Source organism: Vidua chalybeata, chromosome 1 (genome assembly GCF_026979565.1).
Source record: "Vidua chalybeata isolate OUT-0048 chromosome 1, bVidCha1 merged haplotype, whole genome shotgun sequence".
Classification (NCBI taxonomy): domain Eukaryota; kingdom Metazoa; phylum Chordata; class Aves; order Passeriformes; family Viduidae; genus Vidua; species Vidua chalybeata.
Window position 1 is genome coordinate 10,792,549 of NC_071530.1, and position 18,511 is coordinate 10,811,059.

At 40.4% G+C, this 18,511-nt stretch overlaps 1 protein-coding gene across 1 annotated transcript in view; it reads right to left on the minus strand.

Annotated features, from left to right (window-relative positions):
- ADARB2 (adenosine deaminase RNA specific B2 (inactive)) overlaps positions 1-18,511 on the minus strand; it is a 305,557-nt gene that overhangs the window by 44,434 nt on the left and 242,612 nt on the right. The window contains exon 4 of the mRNA XM_053960621.1: positions 14,549-14,663. Coding sequence (XP_053816596.1) covers positions 14,549-14,663 — 115 coding nt within the window. The remainder of the gene's footprint in view (positions 1-14,548; positions 14,664-18,511) is intronic.

Below are 18,511 nucleotides of genomic sequence, written 5' to 3' on the forward strand. Positions count from 1 at the left end.
CCCATGCATCTCACACGGAAATCCATAAAGAGGCTCAGTGAAAACACACACCCATGTTTAGGTAACTGAAGCAAGACCTCAAAGTGTGACAAGTCAGTGATGAAGACAGGTCTGAGACTGCAAATACCCATAGGAGGAATGGAAACAATCTTCCTGTGGGCCATGGCCATGTTGTTTCTATGGTATTACTTTAGCTTTAGAAAAGCTTTAGGAATAGTTTTATAGAGTCAGCAAAAATATTTTTTTCTTCCTACGAAGCCTATTGAATAGCAGAAAAACTGAAAAACTGCAGAGATTTTTTTTGGCTTGGCATGTTTGGGGCCATGTTCCCTTATAAAATCTATTGGTGTTAAATGACAAAAGAGTTGAATGGAGAAGGAAATAATATTTTAAACAGAAGGATTGGTGCTGCCAATGATTTCCCAGTTAGTAAATGCCATCAACAGCCCTTCATAATCTCCACACAGCACTGGGACTAGTAGTGGATGACATGCTGTAGCCATGCTTAATGAATATAATTGCAAATGATATCAAAATTATTTCATACCTATATCAATACAAAAGCTACATCAGTAATCCAAAAGGTTTAGTAGTAATGTAGCATTGCAGCATTTTGGCATTTGTAGAAGAGGGGTAAGTATTGTGAAAAATTCAGTTAATTCCATCTGAGCCCCTGGTTATGAGTTTCATACAGAAGTTGTTACAGGTACTAGTGACAAAGTACACATCACTGTATGCCTGTGCTGAGAGCTTAATCTCTATTTGTTACTATAGATGTGGCCCTAAAAAAGTGTTTTGGAGTATTTATTGGGGAGAAAAAAAAGAGATAGAAATTTTGAAAACCCAAGAAGTAAAGATGGGAACACATGGGAGAAATGGAGAGGAGAAAAATCCTTTGTGTTTATTCCAGTTTTATTACTAGGCAAAAAGTTGAGGTGGAAAAATTCCTCCTTCCCTACAAAGAAATGTGCTTATAGTCTGTACATTAAAATTGCTTTGCTTTAGGGTCACTGCTTTAATGAGAAAAATAATAGGTATCTTAGATTGTGACATGCCCATCTAGTTAACAGTGTCTTTCACATGGACTAACATCAAACATTTCATGGGCCACTGCCTGCCACTGAGGTGTTTGAGTCCCACTCAGCATCTCAAAAAAGCAGTGTATATTTTCCTCAACAGTATGTAGTATTTTCCTTGGTTGGAAGGTCCATAAAAAGAATCAGCTAATTTTTTGTTCTATTTTATTTATTTACCACTGCAGATAGAGCCTTATTTACCTCAGCACAGCAGGAGTACACCAGGAGGCAATTCCCTCCTACAGAAACTTGTGAGCCTCTCTGTCTGCCCCTGAGGACCTCTGTCAATACTCCTTCTCAGGGCAGAGAGACCAACTGCTTCCTTCTTCTAACATTAGTAAGCCCCTGGTGTGCCTCCTCCTCTCCCCCTTCACCTCATAGCCAAAGCACCTGGCTCTGAAAATACAGAGCAAACCACCTGGGTAAGCCCTTCTGCTCTCTGGGATCTACACCTTCCTCACTCCCCAGTCAGCCCAGTACACAGTGTGATGTCTTTTATTTTTTTCAATCGTTTTATTCACAAATAAACTTAACTCTTTTTCTCCTCTCAGATGAGGCTAAGCTGATGAATGCATTCAGGATTTTCTGTAATGTCAGGATTTATTCATAAATGAAACAGAAAGGCGCCCAACACCTATCAGATGCAGCAATAATATGAATCCCCCTGATGATGTTTGCTGTCACGATGTCCACCTGCACAGCAATAGCCAGTGTGCTTGGGGTGTTCATGTTTGCATGAATTAACTCCATATGATGGCTTCCAGTGATATGGGGCCCCAGTAGGTGCCATGTGTGGACACAGCCTGGGCTGTTTGCCAGTCCTGGCAAGGTGCACGTGTTTGCAGAACATCACTTAGATGTTGCCTGGGGCTGGGAGGCAATGGCTTCCAAGAATTTGCAGAACCAGTCTGAGTGTTAAACATTAAAGATCTCCATGTATTTTCCATTTGCAGTGTCAGAAAATAATCCATGCTCCTCTATGCTCAGAAATACCCAAGAGTTATGTCTCGCTGCTGTGGCACTTGGAAACCCAGGTGTACATGACTTATGCATTAGCTCTGAAATATTTACACCTCACTGGGGAGCCAAATGGAGAAAGTGATCTGTGACCAATGTAGCACTGCTCAATGCTGCCTGTGAGGGCACCCAGCATGATGAGAAATACTTCCAACAACCTGACATGTCCGCTGTGTTCAGGAGCATACATGCTAACAGATTGTCCTCTCGCATGCCTTGTTTGGTGCACACACAGAGCTGGAGGTTTATCCCCTGTGTAATGTTTGATATTATTGCCAGTGAATATGAGAGGAATTTTTCTCTGAGAACAAGACATGATGCTTAGCTGATGAAGGCAGATTTTAGCATTGACTAATCACACTGGCATTTTAGGCAGCATTTCCAGCTCTGGAGCCTAGATATTTGCTTCAGTGATTCAGAATTAATAGGCACTTCTGCACATTTGTCTATTTTGCATTAAACCAGTAATTACTAACTCTTGTTATTAATGTTTACTTCCTATTTTATTTTGCTTGCAGAATGCTTCAAATTTCTCAAGCAATTTCTATTTATGAAAGTCGACTTCCCTCACAAACATTGATTAATTTAACCTCAGACATGCAGCAGATCCAGACTGTGCATATCCTCAAGCCATGCCTAGGAAAGCTGTGGCTTTGTGAGTGGCAGAATCCTACATGAACAGTAACTGGCATCAACAGCCTTATGGCACCTACCCTGCTTAGGGTTGTACAGAGGGTTTGACCCAGGACAAAGATTGCTCCCCACAAGACTCATGTTCCTACTGAGGGGAGTCAATCTCAGGTGAAAGATCCAGGGATGTAACTGCATCCAGGTTATTTGACAAACAAGGAGAAATGGGCTACATTATTATGACCTTAACTCCTGACCCACTGATTGTCAGAGTTCATGAGGCATTTCCTACCCTCGCTGCCTTCTGCAAAGTAATGTTTGAAGAGAAGAGACATTAGGTTAAAAGTAACTAGTGAACAATTTATAACAGGCACTTGCATTACGTTTCTATTATTTGCCTAAAGACCTCTAATAGTTTTCAATTTGGAAAGGAAACGGAGCAGGGGAAAGGAAATTGGGAAGCTGTGTCAGCATAGTGGCTGGGTCCTGGCTAACACCCTGTTGAGGACAGCTGAGAGAGCAGGGAGGGAATTCACTTCATTTTATCTTGACAAATTCTGTCAATTAATTAGTTGCCTTATAAAACAAAAAATGTACACATAAATGGCACATTGCCTTTGACCACATATCCAGTCTAATGACCCAGTGAGGTAACAATCCTTTCTGGTGCTGTGCTGGAAGCCTGAGCCCACCCTGGGTCTTGAGGCAGGAACTCCTCTCACAGCCAGGCAGGGGGAATCTTGAACCCCAATGCTCATTTTTTGTCTGTCAGTGATTGTGCAGACTTTCATGTCATAGCTGAGCTGTTGAAAAGAAACTGGGTTTTATTATAAGCCATTTCCAGTTTGCTGACACCAGCAGGGAGGTTCATTTCAGCTGTTCTGGATAACTAGAGTTTAGATGTCCGTAGCTGAGCTAATTACTGTAGATTCTCTTTATAGTCAAAGGAGAGGAATTTTCCTAGGAGGTGATTCATCTGGCCTAGTTTAGATATTTGCTTTTTGATAGTCTACATTACATCTCAGTTTTGCCAGCTTCTCTTCATGAACTCTGAAGACCTATAGACAGCCAGAAGAATAAACCTTTCTACATTGTGGAGATATGCTCTTAATAAGATTTCTCTTCCAAGCAGCAAAATACTGATCAAAACTCCCCACATCATAAGAGGGCAAGCAGAACAAATCTAAGGCCCTTACATTTCCCCCCTTGTGTTTAAACGTTGTGAGATATTTTTTTTCAGCTTTTTTTTCCCCACAACAATTAAGGATGATTGTATCAATGCTAGTGTATTCAAGGATGCTCATTTTGCCTTGAGCTGAGCTATTACGCACAGGAAGCAAACAGGGCTATATGACTTCCCAAAACACCAGGCCTGCAGCCACAGAGCTTGTAACAGAAATGGTTCAGAAAGATGTTGACAAAAGAGAGAGCAAGCAAGCAAAAATATGAAGATTTGCTCAGCAGATAAGCTGGATGTGGAGAGCCAGCAGACATCTTATGGACTATGGTTGAGAGCTGGGCTTTTAAGTCAGTTGTGGCCATAAACACAAAATGCCTACACCCATCTGCTTGAGGACACAGCTCTACCAAGAAAACAAGTGAGTTTTGGATAGTCTAGTCAATGCTTCCACTGATTTTAAAAGAGTTATTCTTCTACTGGGCTATGATCATTAGGACCTTCCATAAGAATGAGTTTGTAGCCTTGCATATTTTTGTGTTGGAGAAGGAAATTCAAAATCATGAGGAAATCACAGGAGGTGGAGACTGGTACCTGCAATCAGCAAACTGAATCACAGGGGCTGTGCATCAGAGAGCTGCGAAATTCAGTGAGCCTAATTCACACAGAACAGGATGGAGTTTACAACTGCTAATGCCAGAATACAACTGGGATCACACTTTGGTTTCTCAGCAGCTGGCATGACACGTAGAGAAGCACCAGTCAGTATGCAAGTGACTATTGCACTGCATGTTTTAGACCCTGCTAGTGGTAGTGAAATCCATCTTCTTTTTCAGCATGACACCGTGAAGACAGCTCACTGCTCAAAATATATTCATTTTAAATTTGAAAAAAAAATAATCAGGAAAATCAGGTTTGATTAATTAAGAAAACCCACACCTCTTTTATTGCGAGGAGACAACTTACACAAAATGCAATGCAGTAAAAAGGAAAGCCAGAAATAATGATAGTGTAACATCAGCCCTTCTGAATAATTCATGGGATACAATTTCATGTTATTTTAAATGGTGCTGCTTCTCTCTCTGATAAGCAATAATTTTATGCTCTTTCTTTACCTTTTTTAACAAATCAGTCAAACGGATTGTCTATTGTTATCTGAAAAAAGTGTATTTGGAATAATTTTCAAGGCAGCTTAATTGAGCTCTGATCACAGAGGAGGGTTGTTTTTTTTTTTTTTTTAATACCCTCTACTCACACTGAATAAGTTCAGGCTTCTATTTCAGGTTTGTTTAGAGAAGGAAAATTTCTTGATGTTACATAGCACTGACAAGTCCTGCATTATTTTCTCTTATCTTCTTCCCTGGCAGCCCTATCACATTCTTAGAATGGCTTTAATTTTGTAATAAGAGATAGTCAAGACATGAAAGGGCAGTGATGCTGGAAAAGCTGTCTGTAGGGATGTCTGCTGTGGGCACGGTCCTGCACTCCACTGTCCCAAGGCAGATCCTTGAACCTGTGCAGAGCCCTGTGGGCACTGAGCTGCCAGTCTGCTGCCTGCCACTTCAGGAATGGGCAATGTCCCACAGAAAATACTGCCAAAGAGGCAAAGAGCTCTTCTCCCCATCTTGTCCCTCAAAAAAAAAAAAAAACAAAAAAACAGGAAAAGGACATACTTCTCTGGAAATTGAAACCATTGCCCCTATGCTAGTGCTTACATGAGGGGTAGGTCTATGGTTAGAAGTGAGGGATGTGTTTACCCAGGTCCATCAGTCCATTTTCCCCAAACCTTGGTGATGCATCTACAACCCCTTCTATTCTGAGGCTTCAAGAGGTGTGAAATCAAGATGTATGTGCAAGGAAGGAGCTGAGGATTGAGGTGCTGGTGTGTGGCATGGTGTACCTTGCTCTTGGTTTTGATGTAGAATATGCACTCCTGACACAGCTCTGCTGTCCCAGCTCTGCATGGGGAGCAAAACCACACTCATGACTTAAAAAAAAAATAAAAAAAAAAAAAAAAAAAATTGAAAACTGTGTAGCCACAAGAGAAGAACTGTGTACAGCAGGGATGATTAATTGTATGAATATATCAATCCACAGTATGCATTTATCTGCCAGCCATAAAGACTGCTACAGCTCATTTTTTCCTCTCCATTTTATATCGTACCTGTGGTAGCGATTGTGGTAATTTCAGTGACAAACAGGAACCTGGGACTTCAGTGAGCACTCTGGCTAGCACCCCTAGCTCACACTGGATGTCCCAAAGAGCACCCCTGAGCTGGGTGGGAGCAGCTGATGTGAAGTAGCTGACTAAAATATGGGAAGAAAGAAGCATGTTGAGGGCTTAGGAAATGGAATGGCAGAAGTCTGAACAAAAGGCAGATACACAGCTAGCAAATAATAGGAACAAAGAAGTGGCTAGCAGTGAGGTTACAGATATTTAGGGGTATAAATGGAATAGTCTTTGAAACACTAGACTTGCACAGGGATTTCCTTTCCTTACATCAAAATGTGGGTTATGTGTGACTGAATATATTGTATTTTTGTGGAAAGAGAGGGTGTAGAGCGGGTCTCTGTGAGTCTCATATTTTCTTCCCTTATTAATGTGTTGAGTAATCCTCCTTCTGACTGTGCTGCCTAGGGAAAGCTATTCTTTGCAGAGCTCTTCATCTTCATCAGTGAAGGAGCAGGGACAGAGTCACAGTCCTCTCTACCCTGATCTCTGACCCCTCTGTGCTGGAAGCAAGAGCCAGGGTATTGTCTGACAGTGGCCGTGGCTCTCTTTTCAAAGTCAGGCATAGTAAATTTTGCCCAAACCCACGGGGGTGGGGAGGGCACTTGTAAATAAGTTCCAAATTCAGTTCCTCTGAAACAAAAATCCCTTTCTGACACAAGCCCATTTTATAGTGTTTGATCACATCATGGGATGCCTGAGAAAGGATTCTTGTGCTAATCCATTTTGCAAGATAGTTTTGTTCAGGTCTTTCCATTAATCCTCAATCAAAAGATGGATTTCCAATGTGGAAAAGAATGGTGAGGAGGTTGCCCAAGTGGAAGGGAATCAGAAAACAAAGGCAAGGCTGGGGGGGCTGCAGAGAAGAGTGAGCCAGCAGGAGAGAGTACAAAAATTGAATATGCAAACTATGAACATGGTGTGCTTGTTTCTGAATATTTGAAAGGTACAAACCCCAAGGAGAGAAGTGGGCACTAAATTTAGAGCAGCAGAACTGAGGTCCTGAGATGACATCAAAGAAAATAAAAGTCAGGCTGAATAACTGGAGAAAATTATTAACAATGAGATCCATTAGGCTAGAATGGTCTCCCAAGGTACTTTTGAAAGCCCCATTGTTAATTGATTAATTTAAATCTAGACTGGAAAGAGCACTTGGGAACAATCTTATTCTTGCAGGGAAATGGACTGGACGACTTAGTGGACTCTCCCAGTTCTAATTTCTATGGTCCATTTCTTCCTTCCCCTCAGTGGACCAAAAGGATGAAATCCCATCAGCTTTGATTCTGAGGAGTGTGGAAGGAGACAGTGCTGTGTTTGTGAGCACCAGTGCCCTTTACCTTCCCTTCCTTTCCTCAACGTGGGCTTTGGAAATCCAGAGAGGGAGGAGGGTCAGCCAGCCCAGGCATGCTTCACCCCTTTACCATATCCTTGAGGATTTTTAAAAAAAAACTGAATTCATAGTGGCAGTATCAAAGTTCTTTGAGGGTTTTTTCCTTTCATGTGAATTTGAATACTCTCCTCAACAAGAGAGCTTGCACATAATTCTTAATTTTAAAGCAAGACTGAATTGCACTTTCCTGCCATGTCCTGACTGCAGATATCTGTGGTTCTCTAATAAATGTTGTGCCACTGATATCTCAGCGTTAAGTAAATTGACAGTTTTACTTACTAGTGAGATTCTAAATTGTAATGAGAAAGAATGAAATCCTGAATATGAATTTTGGCAGTTAAGCACAGGAGGAACTTAATTTTATGTGGGATTTTTTAAATGGTATTTTTCTAATATTCTTTGGTGTATTAGCATCTAACAACATCTTCCTATGTGTTTTACTAGGTTGGTAAAGTGAAAGCAAGGGTTTCCAAGCCTTTATTCACCAAAGAAATTTCTTTTTTTACCACTCTTGGTATTGACATTGGGACAGCTTCCAGTTTGCCTTATCACAGAGCAGAATGAAAGTCTGACCTTGCCAACTCCTTGCTTGACACACTTAGGAAACAGAAGTGCCTATTTTTAATTTCAATGTTTTATGCTAATTATTACACCCATCCTTGTGCCCAATGCAATTATATGTGACACAGAGACAGGGCCTTGTCTGCATACAGGTTTTGAGAGGTGCTTAATCAGAAAAATACTTTGAACAGTGGGAATGGAAAACTAAATCCAGAGACAGTAAATGTTCAGGGAGGTAAAAAGACTCAGTGTCTGAGAAGAGATGGGAACCAGAGTAACCAGTGGGGAGCTGAAGCTGCCCAGAAGGCAGCAGTGCAATGTGCTGGAGACGCCTACAGCTGCTTCAGCTGGTGAGAAATGAGGGACTCAGTTCCCTTCCCATTTGGGTCATTTTCCTCTGGAAGTGCCTAAAACTGCTGATATGAGAGGGGTGTTTTGTCCTCTTCCTTCTGAACCTGTGCCACCAAAGAGCTGAGAGGATGGAATTAGGTTAGACAATAACAGCAATGAGAGGCTGTGTGTGTGCAGGTTGGGGTGCTCATTTCCAAAAGTGAAGCTCTGGTTCTGTGCTTACTCCCAGCTGGTGTGTGCATTTCTCCCTGTTTTTTTTTTTTAGTGCAAAACATATAACCTAGCCTGGAGAGTTGTCCCTGAAGCTGTTTCTTTCCTACTCTGTTCAAGGCTGCAGGATTGTGTCCCATCTCATATTTTCTATTTCTAAGTAATCTGTCTTCAACTACTTTCTGTTCCTTAGCCCTTGTTTGACAGAAATGATGAAGAAACACTCAAAGTTGCTCTTGTAAGGGGAGTCCTCACAATGCCTAAACCCAGATTTTAATAGAAGTAATGGCTCTGGTGGGGCCAGAGTTTTAACTGCAAATCCTCAAATATCCTTTGAGCTGGAATTTGGAAACCTAAGTCTCTTGAGCTGCAGGAATGTGAGATTATGGCCATTATAGGTGCACATTACAAAATCCAGGAATAGAAATGCAGCTGTAGAAAAGGGATAGTCTTATGGGGTTCAAAACTATTTAGAGAGAATCTGAAGATTATTGGTTTAGGGTTTATAAGCAGAGGAAACCAGATTTCTGAGAAAGAGGGACATATATGGTTCCTAACTACATACCTATTTACGTATGTTAAATTATTTTGAGAGAAACTGTCATCTACTGGTGAAGTGTCAACCTTGGCATATGTAAGAAGTCAATAATGTTTGCAAGAATGTCAAATGACTTTGTGCCATGTCCTTGAGAGCATCAGACAGCAGTAGGTGAAGAGACTTTCTGAGATCTTCAAAAGGATGTCAACAGTTTGGGCACTCAGTTTTGATTTCAGAAGTTTCAATTCTCATGGAAAGACTGAATCTCACAGGGACCAGGCTTTTAGCATCCATCTAACTATGCAAATAGGATCTGGGAGCCTAAATTCCTCCTGTGCCTCTCTTCCTGAGGGAATCTGCTCTGGACACTAATCTGTAAATTGTTCACATTTTCTCTAACTGGTTTGGCTACTCGAGTGTGCATGGGATGGAGCAGATTGGTACCTTCTCCATATGGCCTGAGTGTTCTACTGTATTCTACTGCTTTGCAACTTTCCTACTCATACTGAGGATTAGAAATCAACTGGACAGCAGTATTTCTGATTGTACTAAAATGCCAGGCTTTGTGAATCTTAATGTGACTGGAAAGATCCATGGAGACATATTGTCAACTTTACTTTTTTCTGTTATTCCACTTAGCAATGATTACGATCCATTCCATGAGATATGGATGATAATTTCCCATCTTTTATCACAGCATGAAATTTCTATTTAGGGCTCTTTTGTCCAGTTCATCTTTATTTCACACAAGATAACTGAGAAGACCTCCTAATTTGCTTTTAACATCAAAATGATTGTCAGCCTTAAAAATATATATATATATATATATAAGAGAGAAAATTGAAGCAAGAAATCAACTCATAATCTTTTTCCATGAATGTTACACTGCCGTGAAAAGGAGTGAACTTTCTTAATGCTTCATTTTTAACAGAAAGCATGACAAAAGTTCCTATCAGTATTTAAACTGCTAAAATTTGTCAAACACAAATGGGAAAATTGTATTTAAATAGCAGTTTCATTTTGTCCCTAATGATTATGGCATGTTTTTTTTTTTTTTTTTGCAAAGAGGACCTCAGCAATAATAGATCATCTCTTTACTGAGTGACAGGAATTCTTTGTTGTGCCTGGTGATTTCAGGTAGAGCAAAGGCCAAACTCTCTCTGTGATGCCAATAAACAGTGTGAATGCCATCAGCCTCTAGATCACAGCACTCAGTGTGAGGCTCACATCTCCCACCCTGCTCTGCCCTGCCCTGGGACTTCCTACCTCCCAGCTCTGGGGGATGGGCAGCACTGCCACACTGTCCCCTAAATGCCCTGTGTGCTGTAAAGACAGCTGACCTGCCTAGTGACCTGTGGTGGGACCACAGGGGCTCCTTCTGTCACCCCACAATCTGTGACTCTGGGCATCAGGGCCAGAGGTATGTGAGACTGCTCTGGTTTTGCATTTGTTGCCTTGTGTTAGAAAATAATAGCTTGCTTGCCCTTCATTTTTTTCTAATGTATCAACTGACATAACAATAACAATAACAATTTTGGAAACTACTTCTCTCTGAAAACTTTTCAATAGAAAGATACAGCAGACCGGTGAGTCAAAATAAGATGTCCAAATTGCACCTGAGAGACAGAAGGATGGGGAGCTGGTGGGTCATCTTTCCCTGACAAGAAGAAACATCAAGAAACAGCTGCTGCTGAAATGAAATATTGGTTGATCCTGGCCAAGAGCCAAACACCCACACAGCCTCTTGCTCATTCCACTCTCCTGTGGGACTGGGAAGAAACAGAAGGAAGGCAAAACTGATGCATTGATATAATGATAGGTCATGGTTGCTTGGCAAGATAAATGCCATAAACCCAATTATCTCCCCACTTCCCTCTCCCCAAATTTTTACTGCTGAGCACAGTGTCCTATGGCAAGAAATACTCCTCCATTAGCTGAGGACACCTGTGTCCCCTCTCAGCCTCTTGCTCACCTCCAGCTTACTTGTTGGGGATGGGGCTAGGAGAGAGATAGTCTTGGCACTTTGCAAGCACATAGCCAAAATGTTGTGTTATCAACTGTGTTTTAGCCACTAACGCAAAACATGAGGAGGGAAGATAACTCCTTGCATCACATGATGCAAGTTCTGAGCTGATGGCTTGTGTTTGACATGGTGTTATCCAGAATGTCTTTTCCACAGGTGAGCTGATGTTCTTAATTTACCATGTGTGAATTCATCATATCTCCAGAGAAATCAGCAGATCTGCTGTGGAGAGTCAATGTGCAGTAAAGCATAGGTCCTCATTTAAATATTATGCTACAATAATAAGTATACTTATTATTCAACTTGAAGAGAGTCTCTGGATTGTAGCTTGCTGTATGAGGAAGACTTGAATGCACTTACTTGTTAAACAATTTTTCTTATAATTGATCAAACAACTTTTGAGAGAACAATCTTTTCTGAGTGTGTTTCAACAAAATTAGAATATGTTAGAGGACTGGCAGATTTCAAATACATTATAACATTATACATTATAACTATTAAATAATTGACTTAAACTCTTCAATCTTTTGAAACATTTAGTTCAAGATCAGTTATGTGAGTTTTTTAGTTATTATTATATTCAATTATTGTATTACATCAGCTAAGATCACATCAGCTGGTATCTAGTGTGGTAAATTGCTCCTGCCTAGGCCAATATTTTTAAGATTATCTTGATGTCTGCTAAACAACTAAACTTACTTTCACAAAAAAGTGTGGAGATTTTAATTGTCATCACAATCCAGGGCAAAGCATTTCTAAATGCCTTGGACTGCCTGTTTCACTGACTAGCAATTTATTACTGCAGAACATTCTCAGTCTTTCAATAACATAATTTTCCACATTTTTTTTTCTTTCTAACACGTTGGAATTTGCCCCGGGTGCTACAGCGTAAGTCAATTACAGTGGCCAAACATAATTCTCTTTGGTTTCCCTGGGAAATTGAAATGACAGAAAAAAATGTCAGAGTTCAGAAAAAGAAAACCAATCTAGCACACTTCTTTTTTGTCTGTAGAGATCTTGCATTATCTTAACAGCAGTTATCACAGAATCCCATTGTGCTTTTTGCCAGCTTTGCCTGGAAACTGTACAAGCACAGATAAATCTGCTTCTAGTCAGGATGACAGTAAATTGAAATGAAGGTAAAAACAAATCAGTTTTTGTCACTTATGGTACCAAATGCAACAAGACGTTTCCAGATTTGTTTTTGTTGATGTCATTAGTAAATTGTTTGCAGAGACCTAAGACAGCTTCTGCCAATTTTTTTGTTAAAAACACAGGGAATTGGTACTCCTTTGAGTGCTTGATGTGGAAAACCTGCCTCTGCCATCCTTGAAAAGCGTGTGTCGGGGACCTTGCTACTTCTGGGAATGATAGTGAAGAAGAGACCACAAATCTACAACTTTAGTACAGAAAATAATGACACAAATGACAGATGATTCATCTTGCCTTGGTTGGCTGAGATTCTTGTGCTGGAAAGAACTCAAATCTTCCTGGAGAATATAGTAAGATAAGGCTGTTTCTAGCCTTGCATCTTCTGTGAATCACCTTATATCTGCAAGTTTCTTTTCTGGGTTCCACAAAACCAGTGAGATATTGACAAATTGGATGGCTGACAGATTGAACAAATTCATGAGAGGGAATTCAGAATTGAAAAAGAAGCCTTAAGGGAAATAATTTGTTAACTTAAGTAAAATGATACTTTGTCTCAATGCTGACTAAGATGAAATACTAAACACAAATTTGTAACATCCCACTAAGGGCATGGGGCCCACCAAAAGAAACAAACAGCATAAAGACACTTTCAGCCCTTCCCTAAAGAAGAGACATAGACAGCCCCAACTGCCCAGAAAGGCTAAGAAAGTCTGGAAGTGCCCTTTTTTTCCCCCTAGTACTGCATGCACTCAGTAGCCACGACTTTGGGAATTAGGACTTCTTCCAATTGCTGTTCTTTTCATATATTGTGGGTCTTTAATCTGCTTCTTTGGACATGTAGAAATAAGGCTGCAGTGGCTCAATCATGCTTTATAAAGCTGGTCTAGACCTGGGCTAAAGAATGTAGGAGTAGCTCCTTGGCAAAGTAGAATGGGATGAAATTCCTACAGGCATTTCTTACAATTCTTACATTGAGTAAGTGTAACCTCCCCTGTGCTCTCCCCATACATGTGGTTAAAGCAACAGTTCTTGGCTCCTGTAGCTTAGCTTCTCGTAAAAAGTATATTTAAATGTTCTTCCTTGTGCTTCTGCTTGGAAAGAGATCCTCTAAATAAACTATAGCACTTTGTTTAAATCTGATGAAAGCCACATTCAAGAAATCTGACAATGACAAGGCAGCTAGTATGGTGGGTCTAGTGTGCATCTTTCACATCCCAAAGTCAATCACACTTCCTTTTTATTTTCCTTCATACTGAATATGGTTACTTATTCTTTTTACATCAGAAAGGAGATGCTCAGCACAGAAATCTTATCTGCATTTAGGCTCTGTGGTTGGAAAAGATCCATCAGAAAATCCTGTCTCCATCCTGCTGTCTTGCAATATTCACAACCATCCCTACTGAACCTAGCTAATGTAATTGGTGAAAGGAAGGAGTGAGACAAGCCTGGATGAATTATATATGCCTTTCCTCTCTGAGCTTATCTTCTCATTTCTGTACTGGACCCACTGCTCCATGTGTCAGAGAGAGAATGAAGTTTATGGAAGCATCTCCACTGCTGACATCCTCATAAATACTGAGATGCCCCAACTGAGGGGTGCCTGCAAAGAAGGACCATCTATGCAACTGTTTCATCAAAGCACTGAAGATTTCCACACAGTGTCAATCAGTCAAGTCTTAACATGAATGAATACCAAATTTTGGCCCTGCTGGTAAGTATAAGTATTTCCCCTGGTTAGAGAAGAGCAGAACTAAAATTACACATACTCTATGTTTGTTTCTTTTAACTGGAAAGCACATTTGTTTCTGTTGCCAGTCTAAAACTAAGTTGATGTTGTACAACAAGAACTTGGTGTATTCAGACCTAAGAAAGTAATTAATAAATAATACTACTTTTATTGATAACTAACTCTCTCCCCCATCTGTAAGGAAATGAAGAATCAGAGAGGGCTGCATTTTGTCCTGTAAACAAAGAAACATAGCGACATATTTATGAATAAATCTTCAACTCTGTTGCCAATAGTTTTTGTGTGAACTTACTTGAGGTGTAAATATTTAATGCTTCTTTTCACTGCATTACTATTCATTTTCCTGTGAGGGAGTAAAGTCATCCTTCAGTATTGTGAACCAGGTAAATAATGTATTACTTAGTCATGAAAAATGCCAGAGGAAAATAAATGAGAGAGTATCTTACCTTTGGTCATCACAATGCCTGCAAGAGTTTTGTGGCGTGCATGCATGGAAGTGAAATTGTCTGTCAGTTCCTGGAACTTCTGTGCAACCATTTGGTATATGGAGTCAGCGAAATCCTGAAAGAGACAGTCAGAAAGAACTTTTTCACTTCTCTGATTGAGGAACCTGGGCATTTCTGCAGATTGGTCACCTGATATCAGCTGCTGAAAGGTTCACTTTAGAATTAAACACCACCTATCAGAGCAAAGATAAAACATGGAAGGATTAAAAAAGGAAGGATTTCCTTTGACTTCCTACATCAGCCGCAGAAATGACAAATTAACTGCATGAAAGCCAAGAGACCCATATTAACTAGGACTGGGGGTAAAGGGAGAAGATTTGTTAAGACATTGGTCCATCACCAGTTCACAGGAACTTAAAGCACTTTATTATAGTAAGCTAAAGAGATGGACCTGTGTCCTACAAACCCATTTATTTCTGTGAGTCCACTGAAAATTTCCATTAGCCCACTGAAGACTGAGAGCTGAGTTGAGGCCTGGTTTATCAGTAAAAACCACCTATATCTGCATTCAAATTGAGTTTTTAATGACTCATAGCTACCAAGGCAAAACAATCAGCTCAGGAATCTGCCAGAGGAGCACCATGATCTGTCCTGCTTCTATCTTGACAGGCACTGGGGTGATGGGGAATCTTTGCCTGCATATCCTGCCAAAGATGTTGCTTGCAGTTCATGGGTGTGCAGTGGTCTGGCAGGGACTGGTCTGCCATGTCTCTTCCTGAGCATGGCATTTTTTTTGACAGGTCAAATTTTCCCTGGGACTGGGCACGGGAGTGTGTGTGGTCTGAACCCTCAGGTGTGAATGAGTCCAATCACCAGGGACAGTCTTGGGAACCTGGTTACTAAAACAGAGCAGATTAAAAAGGTCTAAAAAGTGAATTCTGCAGACTCTGCATGGATGAGCATGAACCTAAACCAGCTCTGGTGCTCCTGAGAACACCATGACTTGGAATGATTCCCTGCTGCAATGTTTGGTATCTTTTCATTTACTTAATCTCTGCATTTTGTTTTGCACTGAGTCTCTCAAGCATACATTAGAGATAAGTCAGTGGAACACTCTTTGTGAGCATGAGTTGTTCTTAAAGTGCTTTGCAAGTTTGAACATAAAAAAGTAACATCCAAAGGATTTTTTTCTCAGACATACGATTTCTTGTAGGGAACCAAGCTGTAACCACAAATCCTTCTGGAAGTAGTTCCTGGGAGGTGGAGCTTACTCTGGGGTGCTGACAGAGACCTCCTGGCACCCTGAAATCTGGTTTGCCCCAAGTGATTGTGCCTTTGTTAGGAAAAGTGGCTCAAGCAAGAAACAATTCCATTTTTGGATTTCTATTCCATTTCCCAATTCCCAGGTGTTGGGATATGCTGGGGGATATATATATATATATATATATATCTGGAGATATCCAGATTGATATACCTGGGGGACTGGGGGAGATCCTGGTAAAACAGGCTTCATTAAGTGTGTTCATGACACACAGGGAGGAGAGGCTGAGTCTGACACACAACTTCCCTCACTCTGAAATATCCACAGCCACGTGGAAATGAGGAAACGTATTTAAGAAGATCACATTCATTCTTTTCCTCCCCAAACTGTTAATTGTGATGAAAAAAGATTGGAGTAAAACAGTGCTTTAAACTGGGAGAACACACAGCTATTTCTCAGAGGAAAGCAGGTTCTAACTCACAAATATCAGTAATGCTACTGCCATTAAGTGCCTCTGCAGGCTGTACACCATATGTTTCTACAGTTTGTTGTAGAAATTCAGCTTAATTTTCAAACATTATTATGGCAAGTATAAAAAAATCTAATTAAATAAAACATAACAACACTTGGGCAAACCCCTTTTCATAAAACTTGGAGTATTTTTTTCTGTGTACAATCCTTGTCAGTGATTGTAATTTGGTCAAATACATAGATGATAGGATTTCTTTGACACAATAATTTTTCTTTGTTTCTCTAAACCTAGCTTTCCAAGGTACTGTTCTGGGAACAAATCACTTGCCCAAAATACAGTTTACTATAACACAGAATAAAATATGCAGTCTTGTTGCAGAAGAAGAAAAGAGGCATATAAAGCCTTTCTGGGAGATGCATGCAAAATTCCACACTGGAATTAGATAAAAACTAAGAAAAATTATCAAGAACAGTTTGACAGTTCCTAAACGGAATTTCACTTTCACTGCATTTATACCTCGTCTAATCTAATTGTCCACAATTACCATGTGAGCGAGGTACTGCTCATACAGTGCTTCTGAAGGATGAATTTTGGGTCAATTCTCATTTGCCAAGCATCAAGGCACCCTTGTGATATAAACGCAATTACAGTCGCTTTACAGATGAATGAGTGAAGGCGCTAAAAGGGTGAGGGATTGGTCAGGGGAATAGCACAGAGCTGGGCACAGCCAGGTGTTCTGATTTCCTGATGCTCTGGTTAAGTGCTCAGTGCTGGAACACTGCCTGTCTTTCATAATATGAAAGTTTGTTTCTCAACTTGTTTTCCCTGCTGAAGAGTGACTTCATCCATAATGAAAAACTAAAGTGTATTTGCAGGACTGATATAACTGGGCCCCATATGGTGGACTGAAAATCTGATCAGCTTTATTTAGACTAGAAAGTTTGGGGGGGGGAGGGGGGCAGGGAGGTGGGGGGGAAGAGTATCTCAATAAAAATATCTGCACCATCATTTAAAAAAGAATCAAATCATAAATGTCATCTGCTGCAGTACTGCAGTCCAATCCATGTCTGCATTTCTACTGTACCGTCCAAATCTGCATCCCTGGGCATTTTGTGCTCATTAAGAGTTAATTAGCTCAGAGGCACATACAATTCCTAAAAGAATAATTTTAAAAATGCTAAACAGAACAAATAACTTTTAACTTTGGATTTAGAAATTCCCCATAGTCAGAGCTTTCTTTACTTCATTTGGCAGTGGGTTCCAAAGCCCGAGAGCAAAGAGACTCACTAAAGGCGAAATAACGACATGACTTCAGATAACATATAAGGGCGATAAGAAATTCAGCATTTGCTGATCTCAGGGAGTGACCTGGGACATTAAAGAACAGCAAATCCATTAAATATGAAGCCTCTTAGCTAAAATAAGTCAGGCGAACATTTTTTTGTCTTGATTCCATTGCCTAAAAGGATGCCAGTGAAACTCATGGAAGCAAAGGAGAAACAAAGATGATGAATGCATGTCGAATGCTGGAAAAACAACCAGGAAGAGTGTCTAATCTGAGAGATCATTTCCAGGATATCATACTGCCCTAAATTTCCAAATGGATATTCCAAAGTGGAATGGAAAGGAGGAAAAGAAGCAAGTTTATTTTTTTTCAGGTGGAAAAAAATAAGGAAGAGGTGCATGGCTCAGCCCTGCAAGAGATTTGATACTCTGAAGATTGCTCCTTGTGCAGCATTAATTTCAGACCTTTGAATACCCTGGCCTTGTAAGTTGGCCCAGTGGCAGAGCTGGGTGGGCATTGGGTCCCTCACCTTTACCCGTCCATGCAGCACCCTGCCTTGCCTCTAGCACATACCAGAGCAGCTATTTGGTTTGACCTAGTTCTGTGAAATGAAATCAGTGACAGCATTTCTGTCTATTTAGACCCTTTAGACTGGTTCTCAATGCTTCTTAGGAAACCTTAACTGGTTCCAGACAAATCTAATGCACACAGGACAGATATGATGGGGATAAGAGTAGCTGCATTTATCCCTGCTCAGTGTAGAACCACGGATTTCATTCCAGATATTCTCTAGCTTTACTTTTAAACAATAATCCTAGACTACTAAAGGATACATACCCAGATGGTTATTCGTGAGGGGATATAAATCAGAAAAATCCAACTATTTATGGCTATTGTGAGCCTTGTTGAACTTTAAGGATCCAGGCTAGACTATATTATCTGCCA